We start from the raw sequence: 19,234 nt of genomic DNA, 5'->3' as shown, positions 1-19,234 counted from the left end.
CGACGGTGACGGGCTCCTCTACTGATGGTGGCCACATGCCACAGCATCAAGACTCTGGTATGAGCTGTAGATTCCCATCAGTATTCACACAGACCAAATTAGCTCTTTAGAGGAGACAACAAATTCCTTACTGAGGATGGAGGAACAAGCTGCATGTCAGGGAGGATTTAGCATTAATTAGCATAGCATCAAAACAGGACTCAGGGAAGGGAACTCAACAGGAAAGCTGCCGCATTTTCCTTAACATAATAATCAGATTGTAATTTGTGTTTTGACAAATTTAAAATTCAATAAAATTGTATTGCTTAATTTTTGATCCAAAAACAAATAAGCATATACAGTCACATTGTGATGACACTATTGCTTCCAAGTTTTCTGCAGAAAACCCACTTTATTGGAACTTAACACAATTTCTATTAGAATGATAGAACATATTGATATGGCCGTAAAACCAAGCAACATTGATCAGGAAATGTAGAGTACATTATTCAAATAGCTTTTCTTAAAAAATGAATTATTTCCATCTTCAGCGTAAAAATTAACAAATAGACATTTAGTAGAAAAAAAATGAATAGAATGGGAAAATAGAATCTTTGCATCTTCACCGTTTCCTATAATTTACAGGACTGAACATTCATTTTATTGTAAAGCTGAGAAAGAAGCTGACAAAAGTCTACAAAAAAGAATGGACAAATCAATGACTAGGCTAATTCAATTTGGTTCCAAATTATAAATAAGGAGTATTTGAGGTTTTCTATTTGTTTTACCACATGCTGAGAATCCACTGCTTATATACATCATTATAGATTTGTATACCAGCGTTTACTGCAGAAAATTATGCATGGAAATTTGCTCATTTACTTTTTTTACTTGTCCTTAAATATACCAGTTTCTTCCCTTTTACCTGCTCCAGCTGTGTAGTAAAGACAGTTGGATTGCAGTACGTATTGTAACAGTGGGGTCTAGCAGAGGTTTATTAGAACTAGCTCCTCCAGCCTCCAAATGCTTGTGATCCTTGTCTGGAAGAAGAAACAGACAGACAAGGGATTATTGACAAGTTTAAACAGACAGAGTCAGACAAATGACTTGTATACTACTCTAAGATACACATAGGATGTGGACAGGTTCTAACAAATACAGTGCTTTTATTAAAAGCATCTAAATGTGTCCAGTTGGCTGAGCATCGTCTTCACACACCCCTGCACACTTCAGAGTGCATTCCACTAAAATGCACCCTGGGGAACTCTGGCTGCCATGTGACACACGCAAGCAAATAAGAGTGGAAGGGAGAAAGTGCAAGCGATAAGGAGACGGCTGTGACAAATCTATTCACCAGTGTGCAATCAGTTAGGATGTGCTACTAGAGAATTAAAATGATGCACCACACATTTTGGGGACAGTGACTTCCCACACAGATCCAGAGTGATGAGTCACATCTGCGCTAACTCTAAAACACTGTATATTTAGTATCTAAAGCTTTATATATGCAATATTATATACACTGTCTAATTGGTATCTAAATTAATTAAAAATGAGACAGAAGAAGAACAGAAACATTAAATCCAAAGTAGAGATGTAGGTCTGTGAGCTTGCAAACACATGACATGAATAAAAACTAAACAGAATGGCCACTTACTGGTTTGCATTTCCAAATGTGTTTCCAGGGAATACTACAAAATAGAAAACATAGATTAGGTCTATGCAACACAACAAATGTGAGTGTCAGCAATATTAACATATTTTATAGTGACTTGACAAGACAGGGCTTTACTATAAAAAGCTAGCAGGTACGGTTACTAATGTGCAGCTAACAAAACAAAGCCTGCTTACTGCCTCGGACAGGGTTTCTAGTACAGAAATGGGGCATCTGAAGATGATATGCAACGTTAAGATAAAGAGGAAGAGTCTCACCTCCTGTCTGTGGCTGTTGCCCAAAGCCTGAGAAACTGCTGGGCTGACTTACGAACCCCGAGCTCTGCTGGGCCATGCTGCCGAACGATGGGGTCGTCTGATTGGCTAGACCCCCGAAGGAGGGAGCGCTGGGAGTTGAGGCAAACCTGACAGACAGAGAGGGTGCGATAAAGTGAACCTACACAATTTGGTTAGAAAACAACAAGAAGGGAAACAAGAGACAGACAGTATGAGTAGGATATATGACTTTCTAGTTCCTTCCAAGTAAACAAGCAAACATAATAGAAGGTGTCAGATGGTGTGTGCATGTAGTTGTGCCCCAGGATAGCAGGGGATTGAGAGGTGGGGGTTTAATCCTTCTACAGGACCCACACCCACTGACTCCAGAAAGAGAGAAGGAATAGACTAAACAGAGGGGGGGGGGGGGGGGGGGGGGGGAGAAAGAGAGAGAGAGAGAAAACAGGCCGGTTTAATCTGCTGACAGCATGACCCCAGAGTGAGATTATGTGGGGAAAATAATCTGGTCTACAGCTCCAGTTTTGGGCTCACAGCCATGCTCACTGGTATAAAAAAGCCATGGGATGATAAAGACAGGAAGGACCGGGACCACAGGAGTGGAATGGGTGGGATAGGATGTAGCAAATGAAATAATCCCCTTTTTCCGTCGCTAAATTGAAACTTCAGTTGACTTGCTGTAGGCTTAAAGGTGTTCCCATTCAGTGGTTTACTATACATCATGGTGAAACTATGATTCCATTATTCCTCAGGACAGCTGTGCTATTAATTTCATCGGAATTGCAATTTCATTCGTTTATCACAGTGAAATGCAATTTGTGAAATGACAATGACTCTGCAGCATGTGCATTAGCAGGGAGATTGGTTACGTCAAACCAAGTGCTCCCACTTTAATCTCCTCAAATTACATCGTAGGGTGGCAGAGGGAAAACACAAAGTACACATATGACAGATCATTGAGCCCGTGAAGCACAATGAGGAGTGAAAAAAGTCTGTATCCTGGCAACTGGCGATAGTGACGACAAACTGACACACAGTCTTAGTATTACTCGTATTGGGCGAAGTTTAACCAAGAGTAATTCTTAACTTTGACAAAACTCTCAGTCTCAGCGGTTGAAGCTGTAGTCACTTATATGCACAAGACTTCAGTATTGACTCCGATCTAGAAGCTAAGTGAACTGACTGATCTCACACTTATGTTAGGACAGTGTCAGTAGGTAGCGTGTGCTTCTCTTGATTTATGCATTATCCTTGTGTGTTGGTGCAGTGAGTCGAAGGGATAACACAGATGTTCTGATTTCTAAAAAAGCTGCATTACGCTGAGGGCAAAACTCTCCCATCCCAATTCCCCCCTTTATATTGCACTATAAAGAAACACTTGCATTCTTAAACGCTTCGCTGACAGCTGCATTCAAAAGATAAATAAATACATAAATAAATAAATACATACACACATAAAAACTGTTCACAAAGTGCTCGGTACGTTTCTTACCCAAATCCTCCCATGTTGGAAGCCGCCGTTCCCTCTCCGAATACTTTATTAGCTGTGGAACCTATATTACTGTTGAATGAAGGGCTGGAGCCAAACGATGCTGCACTACCAAACGCAGGGGAACCTCCAAAAGAAGGGGGGCTTCCAAACACTGGAGCATTTCCAAAGGCACCTACATATGGAGGGGAAAACAGAGTTTCCTGGTTTTACAGATTATGCTTTGAAGTGAAATGAGTATTTCATTTGCCCAATGAATATGTAGATTTCTATGCAGTACATGTTAAAATAGCAAACTTGACGACAGAATAAAAACTTCGCGCCGACGTAAACACGTGGTGTCAGAGGAGAACGAGTGCTGTGAAATTACAGCCTGGCTACCAGCATGCCCCAGTAAATAATTGATTGAGCTAATGTAACAAGATTACATTCTCTGTAAGAGAGCCAGTGATAGGGTGTTAGTCTGCCGAGAGGTACCAATAACACAGGAGGATGGAGGGCTCCTACTATTTATTACTACGAAGAGAGACAGTAAAGTCAACACCAAATAATCCATTTGGGATTCTGCTGAACTACACATACTGTACTTTATGTGACAACACAGTAAAGTGTCTGGAAAAAAAGTGAAAGCCAATGTAAGTTAATAACCACAACATGGGTTTGGTCTTTTTTCCCCGTCTGTGGCTTTATTTCATATCTCCCAAAGCAATAAAATAGATGATGTTCTTTTTCAAAAATAATAAAGGGGCTGCTAGACTTTAAAAACATCACCTGGAAGGAGAAAAAGACATGTGATATATAAATTAAACAAAGAACAACTTTCTTTATTTATACTTTTCCTTTCTTCTTCTTGCCTGGCTCATATTTTATCTACTAAGCTGCTAAGCTGCATCTAAGATGAACAGGTCCAGGTATTACAGCAAAGAGAGAGAGACAAACTAGGAGACTTGACATCTGAAAATGTGGCTGCTGCTTAAAACCTGCTAAAACACAACAAAACACAACACAGTCCCTGCTCACTGTTTTGTTACGATGTCAGACTATGAATCTTATAAATGAAGACAATGGTTAATATCGAAGCATAAATGAATGTTACTAAACCACAAATGAAAACCATATTACATGAAGTCTCAGTCCACATGCTGTACACTAGAACAAACACATCATATATCTGACTGGCTGCACTGTGACTCAGCACAGCGAGAGGTAAAACTGCATCAGCAGTGTTCTGGCTGGCACTGCTGAAACATCCGACTACCTCACTTTCTGCTCTGCTGGGGCGAGAAGATAAGGGCACTAGCTGTAGCTCGGATGATAAAAGAGAAAGCAATGTCAAGAGATGTATAGGTACACACGGTTTCTATTACAGCCAGAACACTATCGCATCACTAGGACGGTGCTCAGTGGCTTAGGGCCATATAACTGAAGGGATGTGTTTACGCCTAAATTGACTAAAATCCGGATTAAATGTTGACTGCAAAGTACCGGCAAGCACCAAAGATAGCGCGCAAGTGTCTCTGAAGAATGAGACAAAGACAAAAGCAGATAGAATATTGGAGAAGTTGTACCTGATTTTGTTGGAGTAGAGAATGAGCCAAAGCCCTGTGAAGCAACGCTCCCACCTCCAGTGGTGAACGTCCCACTAGCTTTCTGATCAAAGGAGGAGGGTTGTCCAAAACCAAAGCTCTTGGCACCGCTATTCCCAAAGAGACTGCTAGTACCTGTAGGAAAAAAAATAAGCAGATGAAAGTAGAATTCAAGGACAAAAATTAGAGTTTTTGTTTAATGGTTCATAGAGCATTTCCTGCATGACAAGTCACTCAATACCAAATAAATATTAAACAGAACAAAACACAGCAGCAAACTAAAACATTTATGGATTGTGTAGGGTACCTGTCTGAGCAGGCTGGCCAAACCCTCCAGTGGAAGCAGGGCTGCCAAATGGGTTCTTATTGGCGGCTTCTTCACTCGGTTTGCCTCCTAGACCACTAAAGAATCCTCCACCGGTGGACGATCCTGCTGCATTGGCTGTATTTGAACCAAACAGACTCCCACCAGTTGACGGCTGGAAGACACATTATGTTGTGAATAGAAAAAAATGATACTAAATACTATACATTACTAAAATACACACTGGTGGTTTACACCAGTGGATGTTACCTGTCCAAATACGCTCCCACTGCTCGCTTGTTGGCCAAACACAGGGGTGGTGGTTGAGCAGCCAAACCCTGTAATTAGAAGCAAAGGAGAAACAGTTGGGACCTGCACTAGTAGAGGCTGTGTATATGGTCGTGCCACAAACTTGCCCTACCCATCCAAAAAACCCTCTATAGACAGGAATGAGAATCTGTGCTAAGTATCTGAAACTACTAAGTTGCACTTGCATCAGCTGTCTAAAGAGGCACAGACCTTCCTATACTCAGCTGGGAATTTAGAGAATCTGTGGGAACGGGGAACCGCCCACCCATGCCGCCCTCTGCCACACCTTCAGCTCACTCAGGCTGACTGTACAGTCTGACGCAAAAGAATGGAGTCGATGGCTGGTCAGAATATGACATAAACCCTCACTTCAATTTTGAGGCTAATGTCAAAAGATAAGCCTCATTACAAGTTACCAATATGTCTGGGCTTTTTGTGATTTACACTAGAAAAGTGTATTAGTATGCCACATTTGGTAACAATACAGATTATTATTAATTATCATTCAGGGGAAAACACAGTTACCAAAAAACCTTTCCACTGGGCACGAATAATTTGGTTATAGAGTCAAACTCACCTGAGGGTTGCCCGAAGCTGAATCCAGTAGAGGATGATGTGGTGGTGTTACTGCCAAACACAGATCCTTGCCCAAATGCAGAGCTCTGGCCAAATGCTGGAGCTGTGCTTTGTCCAAACAACCCTGTGCCGGTGCTACTGGCTGTGTTGGCACTGCTTGTGCCAAAAGAGAAGGAGCTTGCATTGCTAGCAGTCGGAGCGCCAAAAAGACTTCCACCTGCAGGTGCACTGCTGGAACTTGCCCCAAATGCTGACTGTCCGAAGGAGAAGCTACTAGATGTGCCACTGGCAAGCTGACCAAAACCGCTCACCTGGCCAAATACAGATTTGCCAAAACCAGTTCCAGCTGGTGAACCAAAGCCAGCTGAGCCAAAGCCTGTGGATGCTGGGGCTGAGGGGACCGAGGGGGCGGAGGGGGGTGAGGACACTTGAGGTGCTGCAGGTTGCCCAAACACAGTGCTAGTAGGAGTAGTTGCTGTGCTACTAGCAACGGCAGGAGTGGCAGTGGTGGCTGCAGTGGTGACTGTGTTGATAACTGGTGCGCCTCCAATGGAGCTGCTGTCTGTTGTTACAGGAGCAGGCTGGGTAAAAATAGAACCCGGCTTTTCAGAAATGGGCACCTGAAATGCTGTGGGAGCTATCTGAGAGGTGGGTGCAACAGCAGGAGCTGGAGCTGCAGCAGCTGAGGTGGGGACAGGAACAGAGGTGGTGGAGCTGATGACAGTGGCTTCTACTGTGGGAGCAGCTGCTGAAGGAATTGCTTCACTTGGTGCAGAGCTTGAAGAAGAGGAGTCTGGTATAGAAGCATTTGTGGCCAAAGGAAGTGCAGGTGTTGGTGGTGGGGATGCTGGTGTGGAGACTGGGGGGACCACATTTCCTGCAGACTCGATTACTGCAGGGGGGCTGGTGCTTTCCACAGCAGGTTTAGGAGCTAGATCTTTTTCGGGGGGTGGTGTTGACTCTGAGGGTTGTGGAGTAGCTTTTGGTTCTTCAGAGGAATCTGAAGATGCTGTAAGCAGACTACTGAAAGTAGTAGGAGCAAAGTATGTAGGAGCTGAGACAGACGAGGCAGGCTGGGGAATGGAGAAAGCTGGCTTGGTATTTGATTCAGAAGGCTTCAACAGACTGCTCAAAGTTACTCCTTTGGCCACGTCTGCTCCTGTAGAATCTTCAGCAGACTTTTGAAGACCTGCACCAAAGCTAAACTGTACTGTTCCCTTGCTCACACCAAATCCAGGCTCACCGAAGGTAAATGAGGAAGCAGCAGGTTTTGACTCTTTAGCTTCTTCTCCTTGGCCCACACGCAGTCCAGAGAAACTGCCCAGTGTCTCTCCTCCAACTGTCTTAGGAGGCTGTGGCTCTACCCTGAGGCCAGTTGTGGTAGCGGTAGGTTTTGCTGCATCTTCTGATGTGCCTGGAGGCAGGGTAGGAGATCCGGTACCCAGAGCAGAGCTGGACTTTGAGTTGAGGGAGAATGTCTCCTCCACAGTCTGGTCAAACCCTATCTTGCCATTTCCAAAGGAGAATTTACTTGCATCCTTCACTGCAGAGACATAAAGGAAACAGAAATATAAGGGCATGCACATCACAGTACAACTGTTTGATTCTGAGCTGACATTCTCTACCTTGGGGCATTCCAGCTCCCTGTGAAACTGAAGCAAAACTGAAACCAGCAGACCTGTAAGAGAAACCATTTAAGATAATAATAATCAGCATGCTACAGAACTCACAAGATCGATATATAATTAAAAATAAATTTTCTTGAAAGAACGTGATCATTTATTATAGGATGACTCACCCTGAAGTAAAAGAAAAGCCCTTGCTGGTATGTTGCTCTGCTAAAGCAACAGGGGTTGCAGAAATATCAGTTTTGGGTGGTTGACCTAAAAAAGAAAGATGATGAAATCCACCACAATCTATCATACAAGCAACAATATCACAGCAGTGATACTGTTAATACTAATACCATGTCTACTTTCACACACATTGCTTTGGTGACCATTGATCAAGCAAGATAAGAAAAGCTCAAAAAAGTGACTTGTTCATATTCAGCCAAATTTGCTTTCTACTAGTGCTTACCAAAGACGAAGCCTGACTGTGGAGTGGTTGTAGAGGGGGTGGTTTCAGCGGGCACCTTCTGGACAGCCTGCGCAGGAATCTGCAAGAAACATTTCCCTTGAAACTGTCACTGAATTGTATTCTTCAATTCAGTGAAACCCTAGTACAGAAGAGGGCCACCTGGTGTGAATTAAAAATGAAAACTCCTTATTGCATTATACCTATAAATAGTCTAAAACCTCAATAAGTTATCATTCTAAACCTGTGAAGACAAAAACCTCAAATGCGCTTGTGAACACATGTGGCCGGCCATGTTTGGATCATTCCCAGCAAAAATTCTGTGCGATAACACTGATTTATGAAAGGAGTTTCCTTGTCACCCAACTGCAGTTTGTAACATCAGCATGTGAGGTCACTAGGACACTGCTGGGCCACACAGTCCATATGCATAACTGCCAGTGATGTGCCAGTTTTCACAAGGTGGATGTTTAAAGTTAGAGCTGGAATAAAATAACATCTGTGAAAGCATAGAAAACACATACATTACTCACTCGTTTGGCCTGATTGGATGACACTGTTGCAAATACTTGAGCTGCTTGATCTGGTAGTGAGGAACTAGAAAACAAAGCAGACGGTGAGATTTTTAAAGTTTCGCCCAGGTGGAGAAAAACAAAATATACAACAACTCACAATCTCATACTTCATTAATGTGCACAGGATTGTATAGGAAATCGTAAGCTGGTGAATGACTGGCAAAAACTTTGATAAAAAGCAAAACATTTTAGAAGCGCCAAGTGAGGCAGGGAGAGTAGGAGTGTCTCCTTTACTGCCTCTTGCCATCATGCCCACCAACTAAAGGTCAGAAAAGGTTAACGAGCAGATCCTTTTTCATGAACTATAGTTATTCTAGAAAATATTGTCTTAATCTAAATTATTTTTACTTTATGCAAAATAAAGGCTATACAAACAAACTGACTTGAAGTTATTTTTTCCAAAAAGAACCATGCATGAGTTAACATAATAAATATTATACGCAAGTAAATATTATGTGCAAGTCTGTGGAGTCTGTACGGAAACAATAAACACTCACACTCAACTAATGCTAATGCTAGCTATGTTATGTAAGAATTTAAGCTGTGCTGTTTTCTCAGTTGTTCATCTATGAATGTACCCAATGATGAGTAACCACAGATTTTAGAGTATGTCCAGTGTCGTAGAGTGTCTACACGTAGAAATTGAGACTGTCTCTCCTACAACATTTTTACCTGGAGATAGTGGAGATGGGCACAGGTCCTTTGTCCTTCAGCTCTTGAACATTCACCACCTGGGGAACAACCTTTAAAGTCGACTCTGTCAAAGACGTACTGATGACAGCTGAAACACACGGAAATGAATAAGTAAACTGAGCAATCAATATTACATGTACATAATGAAAAAAGTGCAGTATAGGGAGAGGTCATCATTACTTCTGTGGGTAAGTGTCTCCCCCTGGTGAATTATGCGAGCATAGCAATACAACTGATGCTTACTCAAAGCATTGCCCATTGCAGTTAAAAGTGATGATGTTCATAAAGATTTAAAACTAAAACACTAATTCTCAGTGATATCAGGGAGTAAACAATGTGTTGCATTCCAGAGTTTGACGGGGGTCAAACTGTCAAAATAAGCGATAGCTGTTTAATCAACAGTACAACCATCAGCATTATTACTATACTATGCAATTAAAGCTAATTAAACCCTGGGACAATTAGCTAGTAGGCAGCTACTGTTGCATTATCATCCTACCTGGTTTCTGATTGGCCATCTGCCTGCGCAGTGCTGCAGTGGCCGCAGCCTGCTGGGCAGGGACGGTGACAGGTATGGTCCTCTCAGTCGCTGGGGCTCCATGTTTTACGGTCTTTGTAGCAAGAGCAGTGCTATCGGCGCCGCTGAGGTTGATCTTATTGGTGAGAACTGAAATATAAACCCAGTTATCAACATTTATTTACTTTATTTATGAAAGTATCTCGCTAAAAATCATTTAATCATTTAAAACTTTTATTTCCAAACAACTGTTTGATTTACACCGCAGATAAACACTAAGTATTAGGCTCTTAATAATTACTTACCAGGGCTAACAATAGGGCTGAGTCCAAAACCCATACCCGGTACAGAATGAATTTTGTTTAATGGGGTTGACTGTATGCCCCCGAAGCCTGGCTGGATAGAGGGGGTCCTCACAACTGTGGGGTGCCGAGGGGTGGACAGTACTGGAGGCACAACAGTGACAGGCAGGGGTTGTGGCTGTAGTTCTTCATCCTCCAACTCCAAGTGAGCTGGATGAGGGTCCAGAGACTGGGACAGAGAGGATGTGGAGCTCACGTCATCCAAGTCCTCGTAGTATTTAGGTGAAAGGAAGGCTGAACGAGACAAGTTGGCTAAAAGAGAATAGACACAACACATCTGAATAACCACTGTTAACACCTTAATATGGTGATATCAACATTCACGTTTTATATAGTCGTAGCCATTGTTAAACCCTTGATGGTCTGAGTCAGACATACCTGGAGCAGTAGAGCGGACAGGAGGCATCTGCCCCTTTGAGAGGAAGTTGCGCAGCTGTGACTGTTTCCCTGGTGATATCTTCACCGCTGTAAAAACATATCTAGTTAGTATTTGTTGAGAAAAATTAAGTTAAGTAAAATCCTGTTATTTTTGTATATAAATTGCGAGACTAATACCTGGAGATTTGGCCTTAGGAGAGGTTGAGTCCAGCCTGGCTTTCAGAAGTGCATCCCTTAAACTGTCAAGCTCTCTGTCCAGGCTGCCATCACAACAGAGATGTTTCATGTTAACATTGTTTAAGTGGTATCTACAATATTTATGAAAACAGTGCACTCAAATTGGTCTTGTTTCTCCTTTCTTTGCCAATGCCTACCCAGACGGTGTTTCTCTTGCAGCCTCGTGGTTTATAGCTGCAGTGGTTGTCTTATAGAGCTGCAGAGACGTGAGTTCCTTGGTCAACTGTTCCAGTCTGTTCTTTTGCTGGTTGATGATGTACAGGTTATTCGACAGTGTAGTAAACAGACCCTCACGCCCCGGGACTACCATGTGTCTGTGAAAAAGATTGTTATTGAATTACAAATAATGGTCAACCATAAAATTTCTTTAGCACAAAAATATCTTTTGGTCTTACTTTTGTTTTTTCTTCTTCTCCAGGTGTTTCTCCCATTCGACATCTAACACATCATTGACATCTTCCACAGCAAACGTTACATATTGGTACAGCCTTCGAATCTCCTGCATTGAGAAAAACAAAACATGTGTCAGTGAATTTATTAAATTCTATTATTCCATGTAAACAACTGTTACCTATGTGAGTCACCTTAAGCTGTTCCTCACTGCGAGGATCCAGAGGTCTCTTATACAGAAGCTGTTTGTAATTTCTGTCCCTGCTCAGCTCTTTCTGGGCCTTGGCTTCTTCAGCTCCAGCAAAACCTTCCAGTAGGGTGGTCTTCAGAGTCCCAATGTCTCCATGAAGAGACTGCAAATGAAATAAATAAAGACAGGTTAGAGGAGGATAATCTTTTATTTCAATTTGAATGTTAAAACTCACAGCAAAGGTAAGCAACACAGGCTTTACTAAGTGCTTTTCTTAGGAAGCTAGTTTGGGCTTTTCATTAATCATAATATAAAACTTTTAAAAAGTATTATTTTGATATATTTATTTAAATCTTTTAAATGTATAAGGTAGAATTTAGTGCAGGGGCACAAGCACTATCTGAAGATATTTTGTTTGTCTACCCCAGTCTTACCTCTGTGGTTTCCTTGATCTCCAGGGTGAAAACATGCAGGTCCTCAGAGGCCTTTCTCAGCTGCTTCATCTCCTCAGTGGTGCCAATCTTGAAGTCGGCTTTTGCACTTCGCGCTTTAAGATCATCTAACTCTTTCTGGAAGTGTGCAATCTGTTGTCAGGTCAAATGAATGCAAAGTAAGTGTTAGGAAAACTCAGAACTAATATCAACACTTTATACTATCTTAATGGTGACCAACACTCAATTGTACCAGTTACTTCTAGAATATTAATGTCACCTTTATACATAAATACAGTGACTACGCTAACACTGGAGGTTAATCAATTAAGGATGGTTAAGATAAAAATATGATATAAATTTAAGTTCAGCAGAACCTAATGTGCAGCTTTATGGATTTAATCTCTTCTGTATTTCGATCCAAACAAAATTTTGACAGTACTCCTCACTTAATCTTACCTCCTCCGATATACCAGCCATAATGGGATCCAAATCTTTCTTTTGCTGTAGCTGCTTTTCCAAGGCCCTCACACTCACAGTTGCCTGCATTGAGAATTGAACAAATGCTATTAGAAATTGGTGAAAACAAGCAAATATAAATATAAAGTTTGTGCAACAAAATGATTAATAAACAGATGGGACCTGTGGAGTTTGGGCACTGGCCGGGGCAGAAGGGGCAGGTTTTTGGATCATTGTGGGTGGTGTGCTGGTTTGAACAGGGCGCACTGGCGCTGAAGAAGAATCAATGACAACCCAACCAAAGAAACCAGTTAAAGTTTAGGATTAAAAAAAATAAATCATTTCAGTGTTAAGTATAAAGGTCAAAATGGAACAGATGTCTTACCTAACACAGCTGGTGGCTTGGTTGCTGGGATTTGAGTGGTTGTCAGACTGCTGGAATTGGAGGTTTTAGGCAGTGGGGAATTGAAAGTAAAAGACTGTAGAGCTGGGGCTGGGGTCTCCACTGCTGTAAACCTGAGGAGCAGACAAATTAGCATTAGTTGTGTGTAAACTAAAACTATCAGAATACCTTCACTTATTGTTCAGTACCTTTCATTTAAATTCAGTTTTACTGTAGGTTGAGAAGCAGTGGTAATGCTTTGGGGTGTTGGAGCTGTAGCTGGTGTTATAGGTAAACCTAGAGTTGGAGCTAGAACTGGAATTGTAGGAAAAGCTAGAGATGGAGCTGCAGCTGCTGTTGTAGACAGAGCTGGAGCTGGAGCTGTTGTTGCAGGTAAAACTGGAGTTGGAGTTGGAGTAGGAGCAGGTTTAATAGAGAAGCCTGAAAATGCTAAAGGTGCTGAGGGTGCATCTGAGGCAGGTTTGGATGCAAAGGAGAAACTTGAGGATCCTGAACCAAAAAGTGTGGATCCACCCAGGGAGAAAGCAGAAGGGCCTGAGGTGCTGCTCGTAGTGGGGACTGAGAAAACAAAACTAGAAGATGAAGATGACACGGGAGCTGCAGGAACTACGCTGAATGGGCTAGCAGATAGAGAGGCACCGATAGCAGGGGGAGTGGAAGCAGCTGCTGAAGAAAGACTGAGGTTTGGGAACAGTGCTGGGCCTGATGGGATAGAGGCAGCGGCTTTGGGTGGCTTAGCTGCCAAAGAACCTGTGAACAGAAAGAAAAGCATTTCATTTTATTTCATTTAATGTTGGGCATGTTTTGTCTACAAGAACTGTAATAATGGCAATTGATACCTGATTTGGGCAGTCTCTCGCCCTCGAGGGTGAGGGGGGTTGGAGGTGAGACCAGCTGTTTAACCCCAGGATTTAGGTTGAGAAGGGCAAATGGACAGAGTATCCCCTCTGTTGACAGCATTAGCATAGTCGGCGCTGGGGGTAAGATCTTCTCATCGGCTTTAAGAGAGCAGAAAACAAAGTAAGTTAAGTAAAAGAAATACTAGTATAATAACTGTGTAATAACGTAACATGTGCAGCCTTTAGGCAGTAACAGCCTTTTGCAAGAGGAAAGACTATCTCCAAGTTATCTCTGCTCATTACTGTTAATCTTCCGTTCATAATGACAAAATGCAGCTTGGAACTTTAATCTCTGCTGTATTTATCTCCATGACCATGGCCTGTTCCACCCTCTTGTGGTTAAAAAGAATTCTACATTGCAGCTGTGTGCAAAGACTGTCCTGAAGTGCCTCGTGTGGTAATACAGTTTATCATATTTCCCTTCCTGACAAAAACCCAAATATTTTCCAGCTCTTTACAGCCACTCTCCAAAATGTAGCATGCAGACATAAAGAACAGCCCAGTCTAAATCTGCATATAAATAATAGCCTCTTCAACCTACGTTAATAGCTGTATAGAATGAAATAAGTTTGTTCTTTGTTCTCGCTACAGTTGTACCTCATCAAGAACTGTTCAAGTATAACTTCCACTGTCATTAGAGGATGACAGAAATAGCTTTTTCAGTACATCTCAGTGTCTGATTAATGACAAATGACTCAGCTCTGACCAACACCATGTATTTACTCTCAAGCAGTCTACTGCATTATTTGCATAAGCTCAAACTGGCAGTATAACCACTACAGACACATACACCCACAACAAAAATAATAGTTGCTATAGAAAGTATTTTGCATTAACAAATAAAGTGTGAACAAATACATGAAGGACAGAGCTAAAAACAAAAACCACAGCATGACAATGTTCAGTTTAATCTCAGTTTGAAAGACAGTAAAAAGCAAAGACATGGGGTAAAAGAGTGAGCAAACAGAAGGCAGACACACACGATAAACCTCATCAGCATTCTGCAAAAGGATTGTCTGGCTTTGTTGTTTGTTGTGGTCCTGTAGCTTGTCTGAACCATTTTAATGAGTGCATTCTTTCTCAAACATAACACTCTCGTTACTCTGCGTTTGCAGAGTTTTCCTTTCTAACGTCTAACTTCGAATGCAGGTTTGCACAGACTACAATCATGCCAAAATGTTGCTTAAATTGAGTTTTTTTTCTTGTTGAAGAGGGAGTTCGCAGTGAGCACAGAGATGTGACTAGACAGCTACAGCAGCTCTACGTGAATGTCTGGCAGACCGGGCTAGTTAAGATAAAACAGTTTACTGAGACGGTAGCTTATCACTATTCTTCACACATGCTGCAACAGAGCACTGCAGTGGAGGCTATATGCACAGAGAAACCTGACAGAGTTCGACTGCATCATTATGGGAATGCAGTAGGAGATAAGAAATTAAAGTTAACTTAAATATGGCACAACCAGCTTTCCATCACATTTCCATCACACAACCATTATTTTGTTGAAAACTGCAGAATTTTCACTTGAGCTTTCACCAACATACATGTTTATTTAAACAGATTCATTGAAGTAGGTTTTGGATGAATATGAATTTTATGGCTAACATTTAAAACTGATCTGCTATTCACTGTTTTGAAACAGTTTAAGCAAAAATGTTAAACATTCCTTTTAGCTTAATTTTAAAAAATTGATCTACAATGGACATTTGCATCATGCCAAGTATTATTTTGGCAAATCTAGCAGTCACCTTACGTTTTTGGAGTTCTACAAGGGCTTAATATCGCCTGGTAAGGTCCAGGTTTGTCATTTGCCTTCTTTTCAAAACAGCTTTGTTCAACTACTCTACCTTAAAAGCCAGACTAAAGGAGTAGAGTGCTATTAAGATAGTTGTCTATGCAGCACATTCTCCAATCTCCAATGCAGAGAGCACCTGGAGATTTGTTATAGTAAGGTAGTGACTGCAGGACAGTGTTTATTAGAAATTACAATTACAAATCATAAATTACAAAGAAAAACTACAATGTAATAAATTGTCCACATGTCCAAAACCTTGATCCAAACAAACAGAACTGTGATGAGGAGTTTGTGTTAATATGCCAAGTGAAAACTGTCTTTGAGTAGTACCATTTCAGAAACAAATTAATTTATATCAAACCAAATACAGGGGTAAGAGTATCTGCATTGTAATTAGCAAATATTATCTGGCAGTTTAAGACTAAAATAACCTAAAAGCCCAAAGTCACTTACTAATGTGGATCTCTTGTTGGCTGGTGTAGTCGATGGCTAAGCCAAGGGGCAGCGTGTCTTCATTCGTCTCACTTACTGGAAGCTCAGCTCTGCTTGCATCTTCCAAAATCCAAAGCTCCCAAATCTAAAGGACAACAATTGGAGGTGACTGCAGTATACGGATGTTTGATGCGTTTCTTTATAAGTTCAGATAAACATAAATTAAATGTCATATTGAGCTTTCCACAAAATTACCCACCTTGTCATCTTGTTTGGCTATGACACTGACATCGATAGAAGCTGCTGATGCTGCAAACACAAGTTCCCTTGGGAAACAAAATAAAAAAACTACTTATAGTGGCATTAAAAGACAACAAGAATAAAAGGAACGAATAAACCATGTTTTTAATCTTAGTGGGGAATATGCTTCTGGTTCCAGATGATCATTCTTACCAGTCCTCTACATGGCTGAGGAAGTAATGGTGCTGTCGCTCAGTGCAGCTGCCATACACTGTGTCACTAAAGTTCACATACTTTGTCTCCACCCTCTCCTCTTTTTTCTGTAGCACAAAAGAATTACAGACATTATGGTCAATAAATCCAGTTGCAATTTACAACTTCAATACCTCTTAGATGTTATGTAAATTAGGATGCTCTATACAAAATCAGTAGAAATAGCTTTAAATAATTTATCATTTACACAGAATGTTCAACTTAAATAACCTAACACACATGTCACCGTATCTACAAAACACTCAATGCAGCATTGGTCGTCCCATGACAGAAATAGCTGAGGTGATGAAAACTGAAGTGGTGCAGGGAAAAAAGGTGAGGAAAAGTTCAAACGCGGTTAGGCAAGGCAAAAGGATATAGGATATACTTACAGGGAGAGAGATAAACACTAGCTCAGGAGGGGTCTCAAGAGACCCATCTGCAGCAGCATATACCACTGCAAACACATAGGTTTTCAGCCAGAGCACATCTAGAACTGAGAGAGACAATGGGGAAAAACATATTAGCCCATGATTGCATTTAAACATGAGCTGGTTATGGATTATTTCTATTTTTATTTTATTATAGACTTTATTGCAGAACAAGGAATGTCTGTCTTACTAATACTGTCTTGATGTAAGTAATTGGCTCCTACCACAGACACATCTTTATATGGTTCACAGTAAATAAAGTGATATACTTGTGACAGAAACTCTGGGATCATAGGCTCTCTATAGGCTGTCCAGCAAAAACATTTTTTTATATATTCTGGAAAAAATATATTTTACCTTTGACAGCTTCCTCAGTAGTAGAAATGTAGAAGTGAGGACATGGTATAACCTTCTTTTCTTCTAGTGCCTTGTAAACAAAGAACAAAGTTAATCAATTAATCTCAGACACTGCAGTTCTTGGGAAGGAAAGGTTATTTTGTATTTATACTGAAACGTATTTACTTACTGGTGTATACTGACTGACTGTGGCATTCATTTTTCCAACAGCAACTTGCTTTCCTTTAGGACTCCAGCAAACTGTAGAAAGTTAGATATATTAACAACCGTATGGGCAACCAACAGTAGAATTAGTAAGGTTAAGCTCCAGTTTAAGTCTCACTCACGGCATGTGATCCCACTTGAGGCAGGTAGTTCAGCCAGCACTTTGACATCACTAGTAACATCCATAACCATCATACTGCCATCAGACAGACAGGCCGCCAACGTGGATGCTTGAGCAGGATTCCATTTCAGGTCCTGCACCAAAGTGCTGGAGGGTATGTCTCGGTGCAGGGATGCAAAAGGCAGCCTCTGTGATGTCTAAAAAAAAATGTATTAAATTAATAAATAAAAGTGACAAGGTTAAATTTTGAGATATAGTTATTATAATATGGCTTGTAAAATAATCACCTTATTCAAGAGGGTGCGGACATCATAGAATGTGAGGGACAAGCCGGTCTCCTCAGACGTGCCACATACTGACAAAGTAAGTTCATCACAGCTAAGAGCCAAGTGATGAAGATCCATTAAAACGGTCACCTCTGCCAAGGCTTCTATCCCATCAACTGTAATGCCAAGAAAATAATGATTCTTAATAATGAGTAAAAGAAAATGCAGCAAAAAGTACACAATGACAATAATGAGTAAAACTACAGTAAATAAATTGAAGTCTGGAGGTTAATGTTCCATACTTATTTCATTGGCGTTGCCGTCAACCTTATCTGCTGCCAGAATATCTTTTGTTAGGTAAACTTTGAATGTTCTGTTAAGCCCAACAAAAGTGAAGCCATATTTATTTGACGTGGTGAGCAGACTGGATCTTTCTTTTGGCAAATCCTCAGCAGGTTCAAAAACGCGTACTTTCTTCATCTGACGAAATTGAAAGTCCTAAGACACAGAACCAGCAATGTTTATTACTGCACGATGACCATGTCCAGTAAACGTGTTTAGGTGTAGTTCAACATCTGCATCTGTAAACATACTTCTGTGATTACAATATGATCTAATATCAACTGCATTACAAAGCAAAAGTTTTTATACTAAGAAATGACTCTAATGGGTTTGATATTATAGTATACAATTACTATAATACAAATTGACACACATTGAGTTACTTTACGTTTTAACCATTGATGCAAGTATTTATGTACGCATTATGCTTCTAGCCACAATGCTATCATCACTAGATTAGCTAGCTTCAAACTGGGAAGATAAAAGTTTAAAGTCATCTGGTGTGGTACATATACACGGTTGCGTTGTTACGTCCGGCTAACAGCTACGGTAACAAATAAACTACAGTAAACCTAGCCAACTAGCTGATGACTTGAAACGTTAGCTTTATCATGCTAGCTTGTCAACACAGCGCTAACCTTAGCATAACAAAGCATACCTTCATTTCCCTCTCAGGAGGGGAGTCTGTGTCGTCGCTCATTTTGGAGCAGATAAGTTGCTGCTTTTCTAATATATGTCTTATTCGAGTTTATTCCTTCCTAATGTACATGTGAAACTAATTTCTCGTGAGCAACATATGCCGCGCCACTGTCGTAGGCAGTGACGTCACAGCTAACGCAGGATAACAAGTAGATGCCAGAGGCCTCAGCGATCACGTCTCTGATCTCGTAGATTCGACCTCCTTCATGGAACGAGGTCGATTTCTGTCATATTTTGTAACTTGGACATTAATATACAGTATTTGTATAAAAGTCTTTTTAAATAGCAGCTATTT

General features: G+C 41.0%; 1 protein-coding gene across 1 annotated transcript; it reads right to left on the bottom strand.

Moving 5' to 3' along the window:
* Window positions 1–360: 360 nt before the first annotated feature.
* On the bottom strand, window positions 361–19,077 carry nup214 (nucleoporin 214). The gene is made up of 36 exons (XM_029169973.3): window positions 18,899–19,077; window positions 18,201–18,396; window positions 17,920–18,074; window positions 17,634–17,829; window positions 17,477–17,547; window positions 17,308–17,377; window positions 16,912–17,015; window positions 16,481–16,587; window positions 16,287–16,353; window positions 16,049–16,172; window positions 13,741–13,899; window positions 13,090–13,651; window positions 12,884–13,014; window positions 12,682–12,770; window positions 12,499–12,582; window positions 12,043–12,192; window positions 11,613–11,771; window positions 11,424–11,527; window positions 11,166–11,342; window positions 10,969–11,051; window positions 10,792–10,878; window positions 10,357–10,665; window positions 10,034–10,201; window positions 9,514–9,622; window positions 8,800–8,863; window positions 8,270–8,348; window positions 7,989–8,073; window positions 7,816–7,868; window positions 6,192–7,733; window positions 5,576–5,643; window positions 5,309–5,480; window positions 4,984–5,136; window positions 3,419–3,590; window positions 1,912–2,057; window positions 1,637–1,670; window positions 361–1,019 (listed from the first exon to the last, which is right to left on the bottom strand). Exons 1-36 carry the CDS (start codon window positions 18,938–18,940, stop codon window positions 983–985), a joined length of 6,108 nt encoding a protein of 2,035 aa, XP_029025806.1. The 5' UTR covers window positions 18,941–19,077; the 3' UTR covers window positions 361–982.
* Between the last annotated feature and the right edge of the window lie 157 nt (window positions 19,078–19,234).

The sequence above is a fragment of the Betta splendens genome, chromosome 12 (genome assembly GCF_900634795.4).
Source record: "Betta splendens chromosome 12, fBetSpl5.4, whole genome shotgun sequence".
Taxonomy (NCBI): domain Eukaryota; kingdom Metazoa; phylum Chordata; class Actinopteri; order Anabantiformes; family Osphronemidae; genus Betta; species Betta splendens.
The sequence above is the reverse complement of the archived record's forward strand: the minus strand, read 5'-3'. Positions and strand labels throughout refer to the sequence as shown.

Coding starts and splice junctions, on each gene's coding strand:
- nup214 (XM_029169973.3), bottom strand. CDS start 18,940: ATGAGCGACGACACAGACTCCCCTCCTGAGAGGGAAATGAAG. Junction 11,343..11,423: donor GAGAAGAAGAAAAAACAAAA/GTAAGACCAAAA, acceptor TCTTTTTCACAG/ACACATGGTAGTCCCGGGGC. Junction 8,864..9,513: donor CCCATCTCCACTATCTCCAG/GTAAAAATGTTG, acceptor TTTGTTTTCTAG/TTCCTCACTACCAGATCAAG.